This window comes from Microcaecilia unicolor, chromosome 2 (assembly GCF_901765095.1).
Source record: "Microcaecilia unicolor chromosome 2, aMicUni1.1, whole genome shotgun sequence".
NCBI lineage: Eukaryota > Metazoa > Chordata > Amphibia > Gymnophiona > Siphonopidae > Microcaecilia > Microcaecilia unicolor.
Genome location: NC_044032.1, coordinates 577099235 through 577120391, shown reverse-complemented (window position 1 = coordinate 577120391; position 21157 = coordinate 577099235). Strand labels below are relative to the sequence as shown.

The 21157-nt window shown below is 39.9% G+C and overlaps 1 protein-coding gene across 1 annotated transcript in view; it reads left to right on the top strand.

The window, feature by feature from the left end:
• Positions 1-21157, top strand: part of WWC2 (WW and C2 domain containing 2) — a 306912-nt gene that overhangs the window by 157436 nt on the left and 128319 nt on the right. The window contains exons 6-7 of the mRNA XM_030191517.1: positions 14211-14340; positions 15704-15850. Coding sequence (XP_030047377.1) covers positions 14211-14340; positions 15704-15850 — 277 coding nt within the window. The remainder of the gene's footprint in view (positions 1-14210; positions 14341-15703; positions 15851-21157) is intronic.

The window sequence follows — 21157 nt, the reverse complement described above, 5'->3', positions numbered from 1 at the left end:
CTGCTGAACTATTATGGCAGCCTGTACCAATTATAATTCAAATGTTGAATAGCTTTTGTGGCCTGCTTGATTAGATCTTTATCAGGTGATGCGTCGGAAAGAACTGTTCAGTAACTAAATGAAAAAAAAAAGAGCAAGTTAGAAGAAAAATCAGTTTGACGTATACTAAAATGTCATTCAAGATTTTTTAATTGATTGCTTAGATTTGTTTGACTACCCTATAAGTCAAGCCTCATTTTTGAAAAATGCTCTCATCTCAGAAGCTAGAGCAATAAAGCTCATACCACTATGCTAGGATTAAAGGTTAGCCAAGCATGCTGTTTTTATTATATTAATGCAACAATAGAGTATTGTTTTAAAGCAGCTTGCTTGGAAGCAATTTTGATAGGAATCCAAAGCATGTTTGAGAAACTGTCAGCAGCTTGCCTCATGAAAACAATGGACAGTTGTTATAGAAGTTCAGGCAAACAGAAGTAATGTCATTATTGTAAAACAGGAAGACACAATCTTTCATTTCAAAGACCCCTTCTATCTAGCTTAATTATATGAAGATTAAAAACAAAGCCTACAAGGGATCCCAGAAAGAAGAGCCTAGGGAAGAATATCTGGTTAAGCTGGAAGAGGCAGGAAATGCAGTGAAGATTAGGGATGTGCAGACAAAAAAAAAATTGTTTTGTTATTTTCTTGTCTCATTTGCAGGCTTTTTCATTTTGAATCATTTTGCTTTTATATTGTTTCCTTTTGTTTCATTTCATTTTTATAATATTTTTGTTAAGGCACAGCTGGACAAGAACAATACTGAAGTAACAGCAAACAAGCCCAGAGGCAGAGCAGAAATGCTTAAACCTGCCCTGAGCTGGTTCCTTAGAGTACCAAAAAATAAAGACAGCAAGAAATGGACTGGTTATTAGAGATCTAAGAGGAAGAATAGTCTTTCCGGGAAGATGGCTGCCTTTCAACCTGGAGGTCACAGGTTCAGTGCTGGCTTATGAATGATATCTATTAACACTGAGAGAAAATGCTGACATTTTGATGACACTAGAAAGAAACCTACCATTTCAGGTTTTATTCCTGTTCTTTGGCTTAAATTTAGCTGAGTACTTCTATCAGCTTTTTTATTTTGGTTGACTGATTCAGTCTTTCAGTACCTTTATTTTGGCGGGTACATTCTATTACAGAGTCCCTGTCAGAGACTCCTGAGGCTTGAATACTAGACTGGAACAAGATATAAGTGAGGATTGCTCGAAGTATTCTAGTTCTCATCTTGTTCTAGTCACGTATTCAAGCCTTAGGAGAACAACACTGAATTAAGATTACCAGAAATACAAGATACAATAAGGTATGAGCTGGCTAGACCAGACTCTCAAGAGGCAGAATATATATATATTTTTTGGAAGGCAACTACCTTCCAATTCAAAAGTTACAGTTTCAAGACTGATAGATGCTAACGCTGGGGAAAATGCTGAAACAATTCTGGAAAGAAAGCCGTCATTTCAGCGTGTACTCCTGTTGTTTAAGGTTAGAATGTGATTTACATTTTCGACATTTCCAGTGTTATTTAAAAAAAAATGCAATCCCTACTCAAAATGGCAGAGGCATGAGGGTAAGAAAAGACAGAGGTAAAGCAAGGTGACAAGACTCTTTTTAGGTATGTCAGTGAAAGGAAGAGTAGAGGTCAGATTGCACAGCTTAGAGGAGAAGGGGTGGAGATGAGAGACATTTAAATATCTGAAAGATATGCCAAGTTCAGAAGAAAGCTTTTTTTCATAGCATAGAATGTTCTAGAACAATGGGAATCACTGCTTTACAACAATTGTTGACAGTACGATGCTCCCAGGGGATATAGTCAGGAGCAACATTAGGAAATATTTCTTCATGGACAGGGTCTTGGATACATAGAATGAACTCTTGTTGTAGAATAAAGCTGTTGCAGAATTCAACAAAGATTTGGATAAGTACAGAGATCCCCTAATGACAGAGAAGCAAGGGAAAAGCCAGAGATCAGCTGGACTCTGTGGCATTGTACCAAAACTAGAATTTGGCAGAACAGATAAACCAATCAGTTCTCTTCTGTGATGTCAGATTTTTTTAATTTTTTTTATTTATTAGGAATTATTTACAGCCTTTTTGAAGGAATTCACTCAAGGCGGTGTACAGCAAGAGCAAATCAAACATAAGCAATAGACAATTACAGCTGTAAAAATATTCAAACAACAATACAAAGTATGGCATAGTATGCTACATTACAATGTCAACACATACATAATAGAACATTTTAATAGACAGCATAGGGTGTAAGCAAAGATGGAACATATGGATAGATAAGATAGAGTAACAGGAGTAAGAAAACAAGGAACTACTAGTTAAAGAGCTGTGACTAATGTGAAGAAGAGGGCCTCCCTTTTGGGTGAGTTTCCCCTTTGAGAACTCCTTCAGGAGTGACTGGTAGTACTAACGTGAAATTTAATAGGTTGGGATGTGTGTTTTTGTCCTCTACCGTTTCTGGACAATGGCTGGGAATTGTAGTTAGGTTATTATTGTAAGGAATTTAATATGATTTAGCCAGTTTTGATTTCAGTTTTAACACCTAAGACTCGCCCATAGATTTCTCTATTTATGAGCCTCCTATGCTCCTATCAAAAACTTTGCTGAAATCTAACTGTACTACTTCAGCATACATTCCAATCTAATTATCTCACAACCAAACAGACAAAATCTATCAGATTCATCTGGCATACACTCTCTCAGGTCCATGTTGCCTCAGATACTACCATTCACCAAATTCAAGATGTTTCATTAATCAATCTTTCCTTCAGAAATGTCTTCACTAATTTTTCTACTACTGAAGTCGATTAACCAGCCTATAATTTCTGTCCACCTATTACCATTGTTATAAAGAGGGACAACATCCTGTCTTCTCCAGGCCCACAGAACTATTCCCATCTTCAAAAAAAATCTATTGAATAGGGTCTTCTGTGGACCCATCAGAACCCCTCCGAACAATAGATACTGTTACTACTTCTGTTTTATCATTTCTATAGAAGTATTCAAAGCTGTACATATTGTTATGGCATTTCTCATGCAACTATGCTTCTTTGTCCTTTGTGCTGACTTCAGCACATCCTGTTCACTGTAGCCAGAGGCCTGATAACGGTTTTATCTGCAAACTAGTACAAACCAGTTTAGCTGGACATATAAGAACAACTGTTGGTAAGACACGAGGTAATGAACAGACACATGGGCAGAGAGCCCTGTGTATGTGCAGGATTCCTCATTGGGTGATATATGAGGTGGTGCTCTGTGATGGAAGGTGTAGTATATAAGTGACTGCACATCTAGGGAACGCTGGAATATATTCTTCTGGTAGGTAGGGCATATTCCCCCGGGGGGGGGGGGGGGGGGGGGGGGGGGGGGGGATGTATACGCTTTCCCTTCACCCCCATGACTATGGGTAGGGACTTGGTCTTTGCAGCTAAGAATCTTTCATTCTTTCCTTTATTCTTTTGTTTGTTTCTCTCTCCATTCTCTCAGCTTTGTGTCCTTCATATAATAGTTTCTACATATAATACTCTGCAGAACTGCCAAAGCTCAGAGCCCGTGATATGTCTGTTCTTTATATAATTAGCCTGCCTTTTTACAACTACCAAAGTTACTGATGTTAGATTTTGTGAGATTACTAATGTTTGCTACAGATACCAGCTACTTTTGTAGTGGGTAATAAAACCTCTCTTTTCCTGTCTTTTGGTCTCTGTCTTGTCTTACTGAGAGAATAGCCTGAGCCACGCAGCTATTACAATATACACATAAGAGATGGGACCCTGCTTTATGGAGTTTATAATCTATTCAGGACAGACAAACAGGATTCTCAAACAGAACACATGAGAAAATTAAGGTGTTTGAATACAGGTATGAACAGGAGGACAAGAGACTAACACAGTGGTTCCCAAACCTGGCACCCCAGCCAATCAGGTTTTCAGGATACCCACTACATGCAAATCTCTCTCATGAATATTCATTGTGGGTATCCTGAAAATCTTACTGGCTTGTGGTGCCTCCAGGACCAGGTTTGGGAACCACTGGACTAACATTTAAAAGCAGAATCAACAAGATGGACTTTTAGGCTGGATTTGAACAAGGCAAGAGAGGGAGCATGACAGAGCAACCCAGGAAGTCTGTTCTATATCTACAATAAATATGCATGAGATAGATTTGCATAGAATGGAGGCACAGCATACAAATCTATTTCCTGCATATTCAATGTAGAAATCCTGGAAACCCAACTGCATGAGGGATCTTCAGATAGGTTTGGTAACCACTTGCTAGAGAAAAGGTTTGACAGGAGGGATATGATAGAGAAATTGAAATGACTAAAAGGGATTAATAATGCACAAGAAGTACACCTTATTCAGTGCCAAGAAAGTCCTACAAAAAGGGATCATGGCATGGTACTCTGGAGCAGTATCAGGAAATATTTTTTATGCAAAGGGTATTGGATATATGAAATGCTTGATAGAGGCCATGGGATAAGCAAAATTGTGAAAAAATAGTGGAGGAATTAATTAGAAGCTGAGAAGCTCTGATAGGCTGCAAATATAATAGTGGAAATGTAGCTGATTACGTAGCCATGTCTCTATGCCTATTATTAGGAATGATAGAATCATAGGGTGGGGTGGTCTGCCCCGGGTGCAGGCAGCAAGGCTGCGCATGGAGCAGTAGCACGGCTGTTGGCTGCACCGGTCCCCTGCCTCCTCTGACGTTGCTTCCTGTTCTGTGACAGGGGACTGGCGGAGTCAACAGCCATGCGACAGCGCCGTGCACCCCCCCCCCTTGCTAGGAGGAAGGGTGGTGGGGTGATGTGCCTCAGGGAGTTTGGGGGTGTGACATGCCTGGGGGGGGGGGGTGACTAGAAGTGCTATTAGAAACCCAGATGCTTGTGTAATCCCCTAATAAATTGGGTTTGGAAATTTCCTCAGGGGATTACTAGACTGCTGGACACTGGGGTAAGGGAGAGCAGTGTGAATGGGAAGGATAGAGTCCAGCCCAGGAGGAGGATTTGCAAGGAGTAACTGACAGTAGGTGCAATAGTTGGGTTGGAGTTCAGAAGTTATAAAAGTGATAGGCTTAGTGAGCACATGGTTTTTGGTTGTCTTCACCCTCACCAGGACCCCTGAGGAGAGGGGTGTCCTGGATAGACCCAATAACCTAAGGCTGAATTAAGAGGAGGCTTTTGCCAACAAAAGCATTAACTGGAGTGAGAGGAGTTCTCCAGATGGATAGAAGGGTTAACCCAACCCAGGAGCAGAACAGGAAAGAGCTCATGGAAGTGCCCATCTGGATGAAGGACAGACGGGGAGATCTGATCCTAAGTGGGTCCGACAGCTGGATAAAGCCCAGTGGGATAGTTTGCTGCAAAAGCGCTGCAAGCATACCATTGGATTATTCTGCCAGAAAGGATGGGTATTGGAGTGGTGGTGCTGTAAAGAAACTATTAATAAAGTAGATAAGATTAAATCAAGAGTGTTGGAGTGGTACAAAAACATCTTTCAGCAATTTGAACTGTTGAATATAAGAGAAACTGTTTTGTTACCAGAAAGTATGAAGTTTGGATATCTGTTTGTTGCAGTGTTCCAGTAAAAGTTTGTTTTGCATAAAATACAAATCCTGGAGTGGACAGTATCTTTGCAAACAGAGTGAAGTTAATTTGCTCCCAGACTAAGAAAGAAATAAAGTTAGTGTGACTTAAAACCCTACGGCCTACCGGGATCAAGCATGGCCCCGGCCTGAAACCAGCTCAGTAAGAAATAAAACTTTTGTAGTGACCCTGGCTCTGTTGCTGACCCGAAGAGCAAGCTGGTGCCTGGAACTTTGTGGTGAGACCAGGGTTACACTTGCATAGGCAAATCTGTCTAGAAAGCCCTGTACACCTTGTATTAGCTGGGTTGGCGGTAGCAGGAGGCCATTTTGAAAGGAGGCATGACTTTCATTTTATAGCTACCAAAAAATTAATATTCCACTATGGAAAAGACAAATCTAAACATTAAATGGAAAGATAAAGAGCTCCAAATCTAGATGGTTTTTAGAGCTGTATCTTGATCCATAAGATCTCCTCTCCATTATCGGCAAAAACCTTCCATATGTATACCAAAATCCTAATTTAAATCACTTGCGAAAAATGCATAGAATATTCAATTCAAATGGTGTAAAGAATCTTGGCTACTGTGTATTAAAGCTCTGACGCAGTTAAATTGGAAGAAACTAGCATTCTCTTGGTGTCTTAAGTACTCTGTCTAAACACCGGAGGCTCTTGATTCTTTTAGCTTTGAAGTATTTGTCTTTACTTAAAGTTAATGGTTAAATGAAAAAGTTTTGGTGGTAGCAACTAGAAATGTATTATTTCTACATCGGCCACTCGATCAGAATCTGGAATGAGAAAGATTTTGTTGCAGTATGTACGTTAGTAAAATCCAGTCACATGGCCCCAAAATAAATGTAGCATTTTAATCTTGGGCATGAATTAAATTTTCAATTGGTTAGGTTAATATAGCAAAACCTTGTGACACTGTGGACTATGCCTGAAACATAATTCTTACTCTGGGCATCATAAATGTAAATGAACACATGATGAATATATAATGAGCTAGCATGAGAAAAATGTTATTTGTTCATAGCAATGAGTGTTAACATATTTAGCACTGTTACCTTCAATAGTCACACATAATAAACTGTTATCTACCATCCCAAAATCGTGGACAAGTGTGTATTCATCAAAGTCAAATACTCCTCTAGTACATTGATGCGGTATGAAAGCTAGCTCAAGTTCAAGTGATGACAGAATCATTGTTTGTAGAAATCCTATCCTCATACTAGATTGTATGCCGCCTAGACATCGATTCGATAGGCAGGATAGTAATTTTTTAAAAATAAACTTGAAAATAGGGATACCTGTATTTGGCCCTGGTGATGGTGATATGAAGAAGGGAGGGTTTTATTGATACTTCTTGTTGGGTTCCTGTTCGTGGCAGTTCTGTTGCTAGTTCTATAATATCCTTCTGACTCCTGACAATATCACATGCAATTTTTCCTATCTTTCTAGTATATATAATTTACTTTGCTAGCAGTTCTTGTACTATACCACTCTACCTTCTGATGTATATGAATATTGATGGGGAAGTGAGAATGATTTCCTTACAGTTTTGCAAAAGTCTTCATGCCTTGGTACATTTTTCATATTATGCAGTCGAAAATATGCAATTCAGAATGAATTAAGGTAGGAGCTTGTGTCACTGATTTGCACAATTCATATTATCCTTCTAAACTGAAACAAAATTTTAGAAATATTCAAAAATCAGTTAAGAATTAGAAACCAAAAAGTCATAGCAAATGCAAATTAGCTCTAAAAAATTGCCTTAAAGTTAAATACAGAGCTCACCCATGTCCAGTTAGTCATGCAAACACTCTTTGATGAAGAATTGAGCTGTTTCTGTTGTATGAAGTGAGTTATCAGAACATGCTGAACACGGAGCTGCTGAAAGATATCTGGCATAAAGTCACTGAAAGGTACAGTCAGGGGGAAAGGCTATAAGATGTAGCCAGCCTCCCACTGAAGAGTGAGATTTGACCCAGAGGCACTGTACCAAAGAAATGTTTGGATGCTTGTCACTTTAAATAGGGAGAAAGAAAAGGCAATGGAATGGGGCCTAACACAGGATTAAGGGTCCTAGCAGATAGGTAGGGTTACCATATGGCTCCAGAAAAAGGAGGACACATTGATCCAGTCCGGGTTTTGCTCCCATTGAAAGCAATGGAAGTAAAACCCAGACTGGCTCTATCTGTCCTCCGTTTTATGGATCAGATAAACACATTGACAACCACTGCTTGTGTTATTGCTGAAATGAGAGGAAAAACCTCATACTACTGTGGCTCAACTTGGTTACTGAAACCGGACCAGTTAATAAAGACTGTGAAAGTCTATAAAACAGCCTAATAATGAAATCACTCTGAGCCCACAGTGAAAAAGTAATCATAGGCACAAAAACCTCTCAAAATTTTTTTTTACTATAATCTCTAACCCCAAATGACTTAGGCATGTCTTAAAGCCAAAAAAAACTTATCTGTGCTGTCGCTCTGGTGCTCATTGCTGTTCGCTTGTGAAGTGAGGTCCCGACGGACCTGTTTCGCTCGTGCTTCCTCAAGAGTCCTCACCGTCTGCCCTGACACAGCAACCAAATGCTCGCATTAATACCAGGAAAAATCTTTCAGCAAACCACAGTGTTCAGGTGCGAGTTGACTCCATTCTCCTATACCCCGAGAGCTGCAGTCCTATGGCGTACAAAGCCAGTAACAGACTAGCAAAAATGACGCTTAGTCAATTTAAAGGCACAGTCTTTGTTAACTGGTCCGGTTTCAGTAACCGAGTTGAGCCACAGTAATATGAGGTTTTTCTTCTCATTTCAGCAATAACACAAGCAGCGGTTGTCAATGTGTTTATTTGATTCACAGTCAAGCTCATTTTCAAAGCACTTAGCCTCCCAAAGTTCCATAGAAACCTATGGAACTTAGCCTCCCAAAGTGCTTTGAAATATGCCTCAGTGTGTTTTGGTTGAGCAACTGAGGGAAACAGTTGAATCTGATCTATTGTGGTTACTCCTTTTTATGGAGCCATATGGTAACCCTAGATAGGGGGCGACTAAGATCAGGGCCTATTCTGTCCATTTCCAATAGTGCCCTCCTCTTCTCTCCTCCGTCTACTGATGCGCTACCTGGTTCCTGGAAAGAGAGGAGATCCCCTTTGTACAACCCCTGATGCTTTAATGAAGTGCCATCAGTGTTATATATTGTTCCAGATGCTAAAACACCAAATGTCTCCTTTAAGGCCTCTAACAAAGAGTTACTGTATCCCTAGTATGGTGATGCTTTTAGTGAAATCGCTTTCTTCCCAAGAGTGCAAGTGTAAAATACAGTTAGTGGGAAATATGTCAAGTACGTCTGATTGAGAAGTTAAGAACAAGCTTGGGTGCCAGGTTCTCCAAGTTTCCAAGTTTATTCAATATTTGCTACCCTGCCCTATGGAAACCTTCAGGGTGGTTTACAATCTAATATGATAGAAAATGGAAAATGATATTGAAAACCTTTTAATGATCAAATTTGATTGAAGGGAGACCCGACACGAGCTGTGTTTCGGTGCTACCGCACCTGCGTCAGGGGTCTACGTAGAACACAATATAATAAACATTCAAAATATTTAAAAAATGCTGACATAATCAACTTGGTATATACATATAGATACAAGCATGTGCATAAAAATGTAACTAGAAAGGAACCAAAGAAAATTAAAAAAAATATGTATATATACCTGTCTATAAAATTTAGATGCACTCATCAGATAATAATGCAATATTATGCATAAAAACGTGTGTATATAATCATGCATTCAAATATGAAATTTAATTACACATTATAAATGATAATTCATAATATAATATTTGAAAAATAGTTTAAAAATTAATTTGTTTTTTTTTTTGCTTGGGCTTTGCTTGTGCTTAGTTCCCTCTCTTTGTCACACTAGAAAATGGAAAATGACATTACTAAAATGGACAGGACACAAAAGGGTAGTAGGGATAGAACTACAATTGTGATAGTAAAGAGGGTAGGGTAGAACAACAAGATAGCTCTGTACTGCCGACTAGTCCCGAGCGACTGCCTTCTAAGAAAGGACTTTTATTGGTAAGCATCCGCAAAAAGATAAGTTCTAAGATTGGTTTTGAAATTCACCACAGAGGGTTGTAATCTTAAAGAATTAGGGAGGGCATTCCATAAACAGGGGCCTTTCACATAAAAAAATAGCTTCTATGATACGTTCATGGACTAGTACACGGTAACTGGGAGCAATGAGTTGGTTCTGTTGAGCAGATCTAAGAGGGAGATGCATCAATCAAACGTTAAAAAATAAAAAACGTAAAAGTGCTTAATGATTTTTTAAAAAAAAAAACGAGGAATGCAGTACAAAAACGCTCCAGAAATGTTCGGATCGGCATTGCAAAGTAGGATTTATCACAGAATCGTTAAACCCATCGTTAATCAGCGCCAAAAGCATGCGCAGAGCAGCCGAGCGTTATGCTGGGTGCTCTGCGCATGCCACAAAGATGCCACAGATGTCAAAACAAAAAAAAACCCCACAAACACGTGTGTTTCGGGAGGGGGCAAAGGCGCTCGTCATGAGCGTCCTGTATGTACGCCTTGCCCCCCCTCCGCTGCTTCCCGCTGCTCTCTGCTTCCCCCCCCCCCCCCCCCGGCACGAAAAAACTCCAATTTTAGCAGCCCCAGCCCCGAGCCGGCCCTCCTCCCTTCCTGTGTATTCTCCCACACTAGCTCCGCCTCCTGCCATGCTCCGGTCCCGTGCCCCGCCCCCGCCGCCCCCCTTAGGTCGTCGCCGCCGCTCCCCCCCTCCAACGACCCCCCCTTTGCCTTACCGGCCCGTGCAGTGCCTCTCACCTCTGCTGCACGGGTAATAACAGCTGATCGGCGATTCAGCAGGCCTCCTCAGACGTCCCTTCTTTCTTCCTGGACCCGCCCTCCTCTGATGTAGGTAAACTTTTTTCGTGCTGGGGGGGGGGGTGGGGGAAGCGGGGAGCAGCGCCCTTGCCCCCCCCCGTTTTTTTTTTTCTTTTTTGGTGCTGAGGGAGAGGGAGCAGCGGCGACCTGTGGCTCAAAAGGGACGCCCCTGACACTCTTTTTCGCCCCCCTAGTTATTTTTTAAAATAGATTTCACTTGTAACTTGTAGCAACAGCCCTAACGAGAGGTACAGACTCTTGTTAGATTTCCTGCCTTTGTCCTGCGGAAAGGCAATCGGAAAAGGTTAGTGCATCTCGTTTCAGTGGGGTTGTACACTAATTGCTCATCTGCATTCCGTTTCGTTTAGCTGCTAGCTTCCTCGGTAAAAGCCCTTTGATGCATGCAACAGATCAAAATTTCCTCGTTGGAGGGTCATTAAAGGCTCATTAAGCTTTAGTGCATCTGCCTCTAAGTGTTCTATTAGGACAATAAGGAATAAGAAGGCGAGAAAGGTATAGTGGCTCATTGGAAGAAAAGAGTGACACGTAGTAGGATTTTATAAGAAATGCGATGAGTCAAAGGTAACCTGTGTGTATCTTTTAAATAGGATGTGATATGATCATATTTCCTAATCTTTCTGTTATTCTGATTGCTGGATTTTGAACAATCTGGAGTCGGCAAAGTTCTTTAACTCTGATTCCCTGATATAGAGAATTATAATAATCAAGTTGTGTGATAACCAAGGAGTGGATTAAAATATTGAGTGCTGAAGGCAAGATCAGTGATTGTATGGAGTAGATTAACTGAAGATTATATAGAAACAGCTGCAAACTACTCAGGAAATTTGAGGACGGAATGAAACAAGGTTTTGTGCTTTGGATGTTTTGTTTTTTTGGTCCATTTTTGAAAAAAAAAAACAAACAAACCTAAAATAAAACGAAATAAGTGCAAAACATAGAGATTCATGCCATTGGGATGTAGGAGGAGTCAACATTTTTAGTAGACTGGTCCCCCAGACATCCCAGGAGAGCAGTGGGGCACCCTAGAGAGCACCTGCGCACTTCATGAAAATACTTCCAGGTGCACATCTCTCCTTTGCTCCCTTATCTTGTCCTTCAAAACCCACCCAAAACACACTGTCCCCCACTGTACATCACTACAATAGTCCTTATGGGTGAAGGGGGCACCTATATGTGGGTATAGTAGGGTTTGGGTGACTTTGGGAGGGGTCCTCCATGCAGCTCTAATTGATCTGACTTTAACATCTGCGGCAGAGGCGGAACTATGTTGGTCACCAGGGGAGCGGCCGCTCCCCCAAATGGACCTCCGATGGCGTCGGTGCCTATTTTTCCTGTGATCTTAAGTCATATTTTCATTCACATTTTTGGGAAGTGGGAGGGGATCCGTGACCACTGGGGGTTATTGTGTGTGTGTGTGTGGGGGGGGGGGGGGTTCTCCTCTGATTCCCTCCAGTGATCATCTGTCATTTAGGGCACTGTTTTGTGCCTTATTCGTTCTGAAAATATCTCTAGACCAAAATGTCTTAGTTTTAGTCATGGATGTTTTTCTTTTGTTCCATTATGGCTGTAAAACGTCCAAGTGTTAGGCATGCCCTAATCCCGCCTTTGAAACTCCTCCCCCCCAACACGCCTCCTTGTGATTTGTACTCACTGCAGACGAATTGCATGTCTGCAAAATAGGTTTTGAAAATACTGATTTGGATGTTTTGAGAAGAAAAATGTCCAAATGGCAGTTTACGACACTTTTTGGATGTTTTTCTCTTTCGAAAACGAGCCCTTGGTCTCCTGTGCAGTACTCTCTACTTCAAACTCAGGCAGCTTTCACACCTGTTCACAGACTAGATAGCAGTGTTTGAGTTGGAGTAGGTACAAATGTACCAACTTCAACTCCAGCTTTTTTGTTGTTGTTGTTACATTTGTACCCCACACTTTCCCACTCATAGCAGGCTCAATGCGGCTTCAAAATAAATCCTTATTCTTGGAGGAAATATCTATAAGTGAGGTAATTTTGCACATCACCTCAATTAGCATGAAACATGCAGGGGGTCTTTTACTAAAGATAGCTTGAGCTGTCTTCATCAGGTCCCATCTTATTCCTATGGGCCCTGCTGCAGATAACGCGAGCCAACCTTTAGTAAAAGACCCCGCAGTTTACTAACAAAATGGCTAACACAGACTATGGAGGGCTACAAACATTTCAAAATTTAAATAAGCAAGGCCTGAAAACAAAGAGCATCAGTGTGACTGATTGTTTCGGTTTTCCCAAAGAAATTTCCAGATCTTTTCATTGGCCTCAATAAACCATCAAACTCCAGAAAAATGAGAGCAACGAAAAAACTCCCAAAAACGGAGAAAAAAACTTGCCTGTCCCTCACTATTGAAAATGTGATAATGAAACAGCACCCCCCACTGGCAGAACTGTAAATGGAGGACTTCCCCTCAGCTAAGAGGAAACTGTGCATAGCACTCTCCCTTCCAAAAAATAATTAAAAAAATTCATTAACGCACAACGTTTATTTCACAGAAAATGCAAAATTACCATAAAATGCTTTAACACATTTTGCAGTAAGGATTTTCCCACGTGCTAAGCATGTATTGGGGTTTAAAGGCCTTTAGTAAAATGGTTCCTTAATTTTTTTTTTCATGTGCATATCTCTATATATAAAAGGCACCACCAACGTTCTATGAAGCCTCCAGCCGGAAGTGTGAAGGGGGAGAGATATCCGGTTTCCCCATGAGTGTCTGCCCCGCCCTTGCTCTCTCTGTAACACAAACAGTGAAGGAAAACACAGCAAAGCACGAAATCAAATCACTCTCTCTGTAACAGTGAAGGACTCAGAGGGGGGAGGGGAGAGAGGGCAGAAGCCCTCACTATCTCTGTAACACAAACACAGCACAGCAAGAAACTTAACACTGAAGGACTCGACTCCTAGGGGGGAGGGGACAGACAGCACAGGGGAAGGGAGAGAGGGCAGAGGGCAGGGACACACACACTCCCACATGCACACAGAAGAAAACCTTGCTAGCCCCCGTTTCATTTGCATCAGAAACGGGGCTTTTTTACTAGTATATATATATACCTGTATAATTTATCCTTATTTTGGTCACTGGTGATGAGCACATTCCAGTTGTTCAGGGCTGCTGCATATCTGTATAATGACACTGCATACACATATTGTTTTAAATGCCACAGCTGGTGTTTAAAAAAAAAAATGTGATCACTGCTGTGTCTGAATATTAACTTGCATGTTTTTCCAGTGCAAATTGGATTCTCTGATCATGGATCTTAATTCCAGTTAGGATGTCAGATCAAAACTTTAAAAACAAAGTGTTACAGGTAATTTTAAAAAAGGAAATTAGAACAAAATGAAATTACATCTGTGCTTAAGCTTTTGTGAAACTATTCAGCCCTTTAAAGAACAGACAAAACTGTTTCCTTTTCCCTGTATGTTTATGAAGTATATTTCCTGAAGTATTGTACATTTTCAATGGTGAAAAAAGGAGCACCAGATAGGACAGGATGGGTCATATCACCAATATTTATTCTAGCACATAGTTTGGTTTTCTGGCATGTACTGCATTTCTTTCCTAAACAATGAAAATGAAAAATATTTCTTCTTTTTGCTCTATTCTAACAGAATTGACCAAAAAATGTCTGGAGGCCAGAGTGGGTATGAACTCAATGAGGCCAAAGCCATTCTCAGTGAGCTGAAATCTATCAGGAAGGCTATTAGCTCTGGAGAAAAGGAGAAACAGGATCTCATGCAGGTATAATTACGATGGAGATCTGTTTTTCAGGTATCAGGTATTTTTTTCTATCATCAGCAGACTGGGATTAAAAAGAAAATACTGACTTTGGAACTCCAGCACATGAAGATTTGAAGATGACTTCGCTACTTCTATTATCATTGCAGATTTATTACTTCATTCAGCTTCTGTTAGGTATTTGAGCAGCCGATTGCCCTTCCCAAGTCACGGCCAGGTTCCCTTGCAATAACACATTAGCTGGCTGGCTCTATGTAGTGATAAGGTTGCTCAGGGATAGCCATTAAAATATACCTCTACACCAGGGATTCTAACCCAGTCCTTGGGACACTGCCAGCCGGTCAGGTTTTCAAGATATCTACAACTAATATGCATAATATAAATTTGCATATACTACCTTCATTCTGTGAAAATCTATCTCATGCATATTACATAAGTAGATAAGCATCACCATACTGGGACAGACCAAAGGTCCATCAAGCTCGATATCCTGTTTTCAACAGTGGCCAATCCAGGTCACAAGCACCTGGCAAGATTCCAAAAGAGTAAAACAGATTTTATACTCATTGTGGATATCCTGAAAACCTGACTGGCTAGATGTGTCCTGAGAGAAATAGGTTGAGGACCCCTGCTGTACACTTTCCCCCGGATTCTATATAGCATGCTTAGTGTTCCGCGCCGAAATCCAAGCATATTCTATATCAACACGCGTAACTTAATTGGCTTAACAAGCCAATCAGTGTTGTTAACAGCACTTAAGCAATAATGAGTACTAATTGGCAATAATTGGAATTTACACGCACAACTCCCTAAGCGTATTTTGTAACGCACTGCGCCTAAATTTGAATGGGTACAGGCAAAAAGGAGTGTGGTCATGGGTGGGGAAATGGACATTTTATGTCATTGTTATAGAATATGGCCCTCTGTGCCTAAATCTATGCACCAGGATTTACGTCATGTTTTCGTTGGTGTAAACGGATACATGTAGTTTTAGGCGCTAAAATATCGACTAAGCATATTCTGTATAGCGTGCCTAAATCTAGGCACCGCTTATAGAATATGTTTAGGCGGAAATGTTTTCCGCGCAGATTTTTAAGCGCCATATATAGAATCTGGTCATTTAGGTGGTTGCCTAGCTTGTGCCTTAGGAAGCTCATGCACATGTACTGTATTTTGCTTAGAAATGATTTCTGATTCCTTAGTATATCTCTATGTATGGTTTCCAATGTAGGAACAAACTATTTAAGATACATACCTAAGGAGGATAAATGCTGAACTGATACATGGCTGAATTCAGTTTGTATAGGGGGAAAATTCATAGGTTAAACAAAAATAATGGTGTAATGTTTTTTTGTTCTCTGGTTAGAGTCTTGCTAAATTGAAGGAGCGCTTCCATCTTGACCACAGCATGGGCAGTTCTGATCCAGATTTAAGGTCCAGCCCTACGAATTTACATTTCTCGCTCTCCAGACAAACGCTGGATGCAGGGTCACAAACAGATATTTCTGGTGATGTAAGTCCCTTGTATTTTTTTAATTTACATTATGACAGAGGAGTGCCTGCAAAAAAAAAAAAAGATTTTGGTTCATTTTGGTTTCCTTTGATTTCATTTCATATAATGTTTTTTTTTTTTATTTTTGCATACATTTCACTTTGTACGTACAATGACAATGTGAAACACAATTTTATTTATTTTTTTGTTTCATTTAGAAAACAGAGAAATGTCATTGATATTTCCTATATTGTTTCAAATCACTAGATTGTGATAGAGAATGCGTAATTTAGGGGCCCTTTTACTAAAGGGCATTAAACTCAAACGCACTCATTGGGGCCCTTTTACTAATGTGCGCTAGCAGACTTAGCGCACACTAAATGATAAGACACCCGTTAGCGTGCGCAAAATCCATTAGCACACCTTAGTAAAAGAACACTTTAGTGCGTGAAAAAAAGGCTATTGCAAAACACGTTTAAAGTGTTTTACAGTATTTTGCCTGTTAGCATGCACTAACTTGCATGTTAGCTATTTTTTTAAGGTTTAACGTTTTTTATTCAGGATCCAAAAAACCCTCCACTTCGAACAACTAAATAACATGTCTAGAGAAAGACATCAAACGGTTACATGACAGTGAGCATGCATAGCAGAATAATAAGCAAAAACATCTTACAACAAAAACTGGATAGCACATGATCCCTTTTTTGTTTTGTGAGAAACCTCCCCCTACCCTCCCACCTCACTACCCTAGTTTCCATTCAAGATTAACGGTTGTATTCAAGATCCCCCCCTCCCCACAACCCTACCTTAACCCATATCTTAAACAAACAAACAAACTGAGATGACCCAGCATCTGGACTTTTATGACCCCAGGCCATCTTTGAAAGGATAATGTCCATGATTGCATGTTAGCTATTTAAAAAAAAAATATTTGGGGGAATGAGTTTCTTGGGTGGATAAATAGGCTTGAAAGCGTTAACCAGCTAGCGCGTTCGGGTCGGCATGCGTTAACTGACTAACGCTGTTAATGTGGGAGCACTTGGCATTTCCTAAGTGCTCTTGCCTTAACCTTTTACAGGTAAGGAAAGGAGGGATGGGATTTGATATACTGCATTTCTATGGGTTACAATCAAAGCATTTTACGTATTACATACAGGTAGTATTTTTGTACCAGGGGTAGTGGAGGCTTAAATAACTTGCTCAGGGTCACAAGGAGCTGCAATGGAAGTCAAGCCCAATTCCCCTAATTCTCAGGCCACTGCACTAACCATTACGCTACTCCTCCAATGTAGGTAAAGCGTACTAATGCAAACATTAGCACACGACCTGGGGAAAAAAAAAAGGTTCAAAAATGCCTTAAATGGTGCTGCATTGAATCTGGGTTTAGCATACAGAAAAGTCCTGAGTTAAGATGTGCTAAACTCAGATTCTAATGCCCTTTAGTAAAAGGGGCCTCTTAGAAGCTGTAAAAGTTAACATGTGGATACAAAAGAGCTGCTCTCCTATGTCATATGACTCCAGCGCCAGCACAGGGGAACTCTGCAAAGTTTCTTGGAAAGCTGTGTGGTCATGCATTGCAGTTTCTATGCACTACCTTACCAGCAGCTGCTCAGCCTTTTATTTTTCCTTCATTTTGTATTTAGGATTTAGCTCATACCTCTTTTCATGCATAGCTCAGGGTGAGTTACATTCAGGTCCAGTAGGTATCTTCCCATTTCACCAGGCAGTGTATGCCTGAACACTCCCACAGGGGATTTGTGCCTCAGGCCTTGTGGTAGGCTCCAAGTCTTATTGATGAATCCAACTTGAACTAATTCAAGTTGCTCTGTAGATATCCCTGCTTAAAGTTATGTCAGATTTCCAGCGTAATCAGTCAGTTTGTTGTTATACTTTGGATTGCAAGAGTGCTGTCTATTGCCTTCTATTTGGAGCAATAATAATAATGCTTTTTTTCTATATTACACTGGTCACAAATATTACACATATCTCAGACAACACCTATACAAAGGCGACCAAGTAATTCTTCTTCAATTTGAATCGGCAGCGTTCGATGCGGTTGACCATGCATTGTTACTTGATTGCCCGGACTACATAGGAATAACAGGGACTGTGATCAAATGGTTCAGTGAATTCCTTTCAAAATAAAGCCATTCTGTTAAGCAAAACAACCAACTTTCCAACTACTGGTCTCCAAACTGCAGGATCCCGCAGGGATCTCCCCTCTCACCTATCCTGTTCAATCTGTTTATGTCATCCTTTGCCTCAATACACCTGGGTCTTAATGAACTACTATTATCCAATGCAGATGACATCCTGCTTCTCTTACCAGTGACAGCATCAAACAAAGATACAACTCGGTCTGTAGCGAATGACTGCTGTTAGCACCTGGGCTCTGACCAATAAACTGAAATTGAATGCACAAAAAACCAAGGTCCTGTGGTTCCGAAATCAGGGAGTTGAGGTCCCATCATCAATATCTTTGTCCAGTGGTCAAAGCTTTACAGTCAAGTCTGAAACCAGAGTACCACGGGTCTTGCTTGAATCTTTACTCACCCTCTCTTCCCATATTAACCAGCTATGGAAGAAAACAATGACACAGCTACATCTAGTCAGATCATTTTTCGACCAAAAGACTTTTGCACTACCAGTCCAAATGATAGTCCTACCTCACTTGGATTACTGTAATGTTCTATTTCTTGGTATTAAGTGTCGATATCAGAAAAAACTGCAAATCATACAGAATACAGCTGCTAGACTGATATACAGATTGAATAGATATACTAGTGTTTCAATTCATCTTAACAAACTGCACTGGTTTCCCATAGCAGAAAGACTTGGGTTCAAAGCTGCTTGTTTAGTTTTTCAAACCTTACAGGGTTTCACCTCTGAATTGCTAAGGCCACTTTGCTAAGTTTGGTCCAGTTTAACAGACTGAAAGACCAAACGTTTAAAAGACAATTCGAAATCAGAAGATTTTCAGCTCTCTACTCCCTGTACTTGGAGTTAAAATATGAAACTCTTTACCTATTGCCATCAGAACAGAAAACAGCTACCTTAGCTTCAGGAAGGAGACTAAAAACATTTCTCTTCCCAAAGACTGCTTCATAACAATCCATTGACTTCTGCCTCCTAGTATCATCTATTATCCTTCCCTATAGTGTTTTTGGTGTCAAGCATTACACCAGTGTTCTCTAATCGTCATTTACTATGTTAGGTTACTATGTTAATTGTTCTCATACCTCACACTAATATTATCGGCTTTTGTCTCGCCTAGAATGTAAACCGCATTGAACCCTGGAAAGAGGATATTAGCGGTATACAAGTATTCATTTGATTTATCATTTTTGTAGAACTTTACTGGCCATACATAGCACCTGTACAATGGTGATAAATATTTAGGCAGTTAGGGCAAGATTCTGTAAATGGCGTCTTATATATAGGTACATCTAAAAACAGTGCTTAGCTCTGTTCTATAAACCGCACCTACATTTAGGCATGGCCATTTACACCACTGAAAACGTGGTGTAAATACCCACACCTAATTTAGTCGCGGCTTCCCTGAATTCTATAACCATGCATGTAAATTTGAAGTCCATCAAAAGTTTGTGCTGAGACCACTTTTTAACATATTTATAAATGATCTAGAGATGGGAATAACTAGTGAGGTAATTAAATTTGCTGATGACACAAAGTTATTCAAAGTTGTGAAAAATTACAAGAGGACCTTACGAAACTGGGAGACTGGGCATCCAAATGGCAGATGACATTTAATGTGAGCAAGTGCAAAGTGATGCATATGAGAAAGAAGAACCCAAACTATAGCTACGTGATGTAAGGTTCCACATTAGGAATCATCACACAGGAAAATGATCTACATGTCATCGTTAATGATACGTTAAAACCCTTGCTCAGTGTACAGCGGCAGCTAAGAAAATAAATAGAATGTTAGGAATTATTAGGAAAGGAATGGAAAACAAAAATTAGAATGTTATAATGCCTTTGTATCACTCCATGATACAACCACACCTCGAATACTATGTGCAATTCTGGTCACCATATCTAAAAAATGATATAGAGGAATTAGAAAAGGTACGGAGAAGAGAGATGAAAATGATAAAGGGGAAGGGACAACTTCCCTGTGAGGAAAGACTAAAGTGGCTAGCACTCTTCAGCATGGAGAGGAGATGGCTGAGGGGAGATATGATAGAGGCCTATAAAATACTGAGTGGAGTGGAACGAGTAGAGGTGAATTGCTTGTTTACTGTTTCCAAAAATACTAGGACTAGGGCACATGCAATGAAGCTACTAAGTAGTAATTTTAAAACAAACTGGAGAAAATATTTCTTCACTCAACTTGTAATTAAACTCTGGATTTCATTGCCAGAGAATATGGTAAAATCAGTTAGCTTGAAGAGAGAGAGTGTGAGGTTGACCACGGATACCAAAGAACAGTGTACTTGGGAAAAATGGTTTATTGGACAGACTTGACACAAACGTTGTGTGTTGGCTGCTAGGCCTGCATCATGAGTCCACAAAAGAATATATATGTATAAGAATGCCAATAAAATGATATGTAAAAACATGTATACAAAAATTATAAAGTAAAATAATATATAAATAGTTGACAATGTAATAACATCAGTGTAATAAAACACAGTAATAAAAATGTGTATAAAACTATATTTATGTTAAAAACAAATTATATGTATATACATAGTATGAAGAGTTACACAATAATATATTTATTAAACAATAAAATCAAAAATGAAACAGTAAACAAGCATAAAGTATTTAACAAGTGAAACAATATGTGTTATTGACATAAAATACTACCAATTGTGTGAGTCAATGATAAATACAATATGATAAAACAATATTAGAGCATAAGAGAGTGCTAAAATATATGTAAATGATCATAAGAGATATAGAGGATTGCAGAATAGGCTAAATAGCTATGTGTAAGCGTACCAAGAAAGACACTGACCTGTATTAACAGAAAACTTCCAATGCCAAATGGTCTTTGTGCATAGGCTATATCCAATCTCTTGATTGAATGAATTAAATAATGGTCAGCAAAAAATATTAGGCTTCTTACCAGCTAATTTCCTTGAGACCTGCAAGACCAAGCCAGGACCCACCTGGGAAGACTTTGCTTAATCCAGATCTTTTCTTATCTAGCAACTGAGAGAGGCTCCCAGCCTTTCTGTTCGAAATCCCTGGAAGGGGTCCCTCAGTCTGGTTAGGGCTAGGAGCTCTATAATATGAAAATATAAGCTGTACAATAATACTGTGCATGGATACTGCTCTACGAATGTTCTATAATAATGC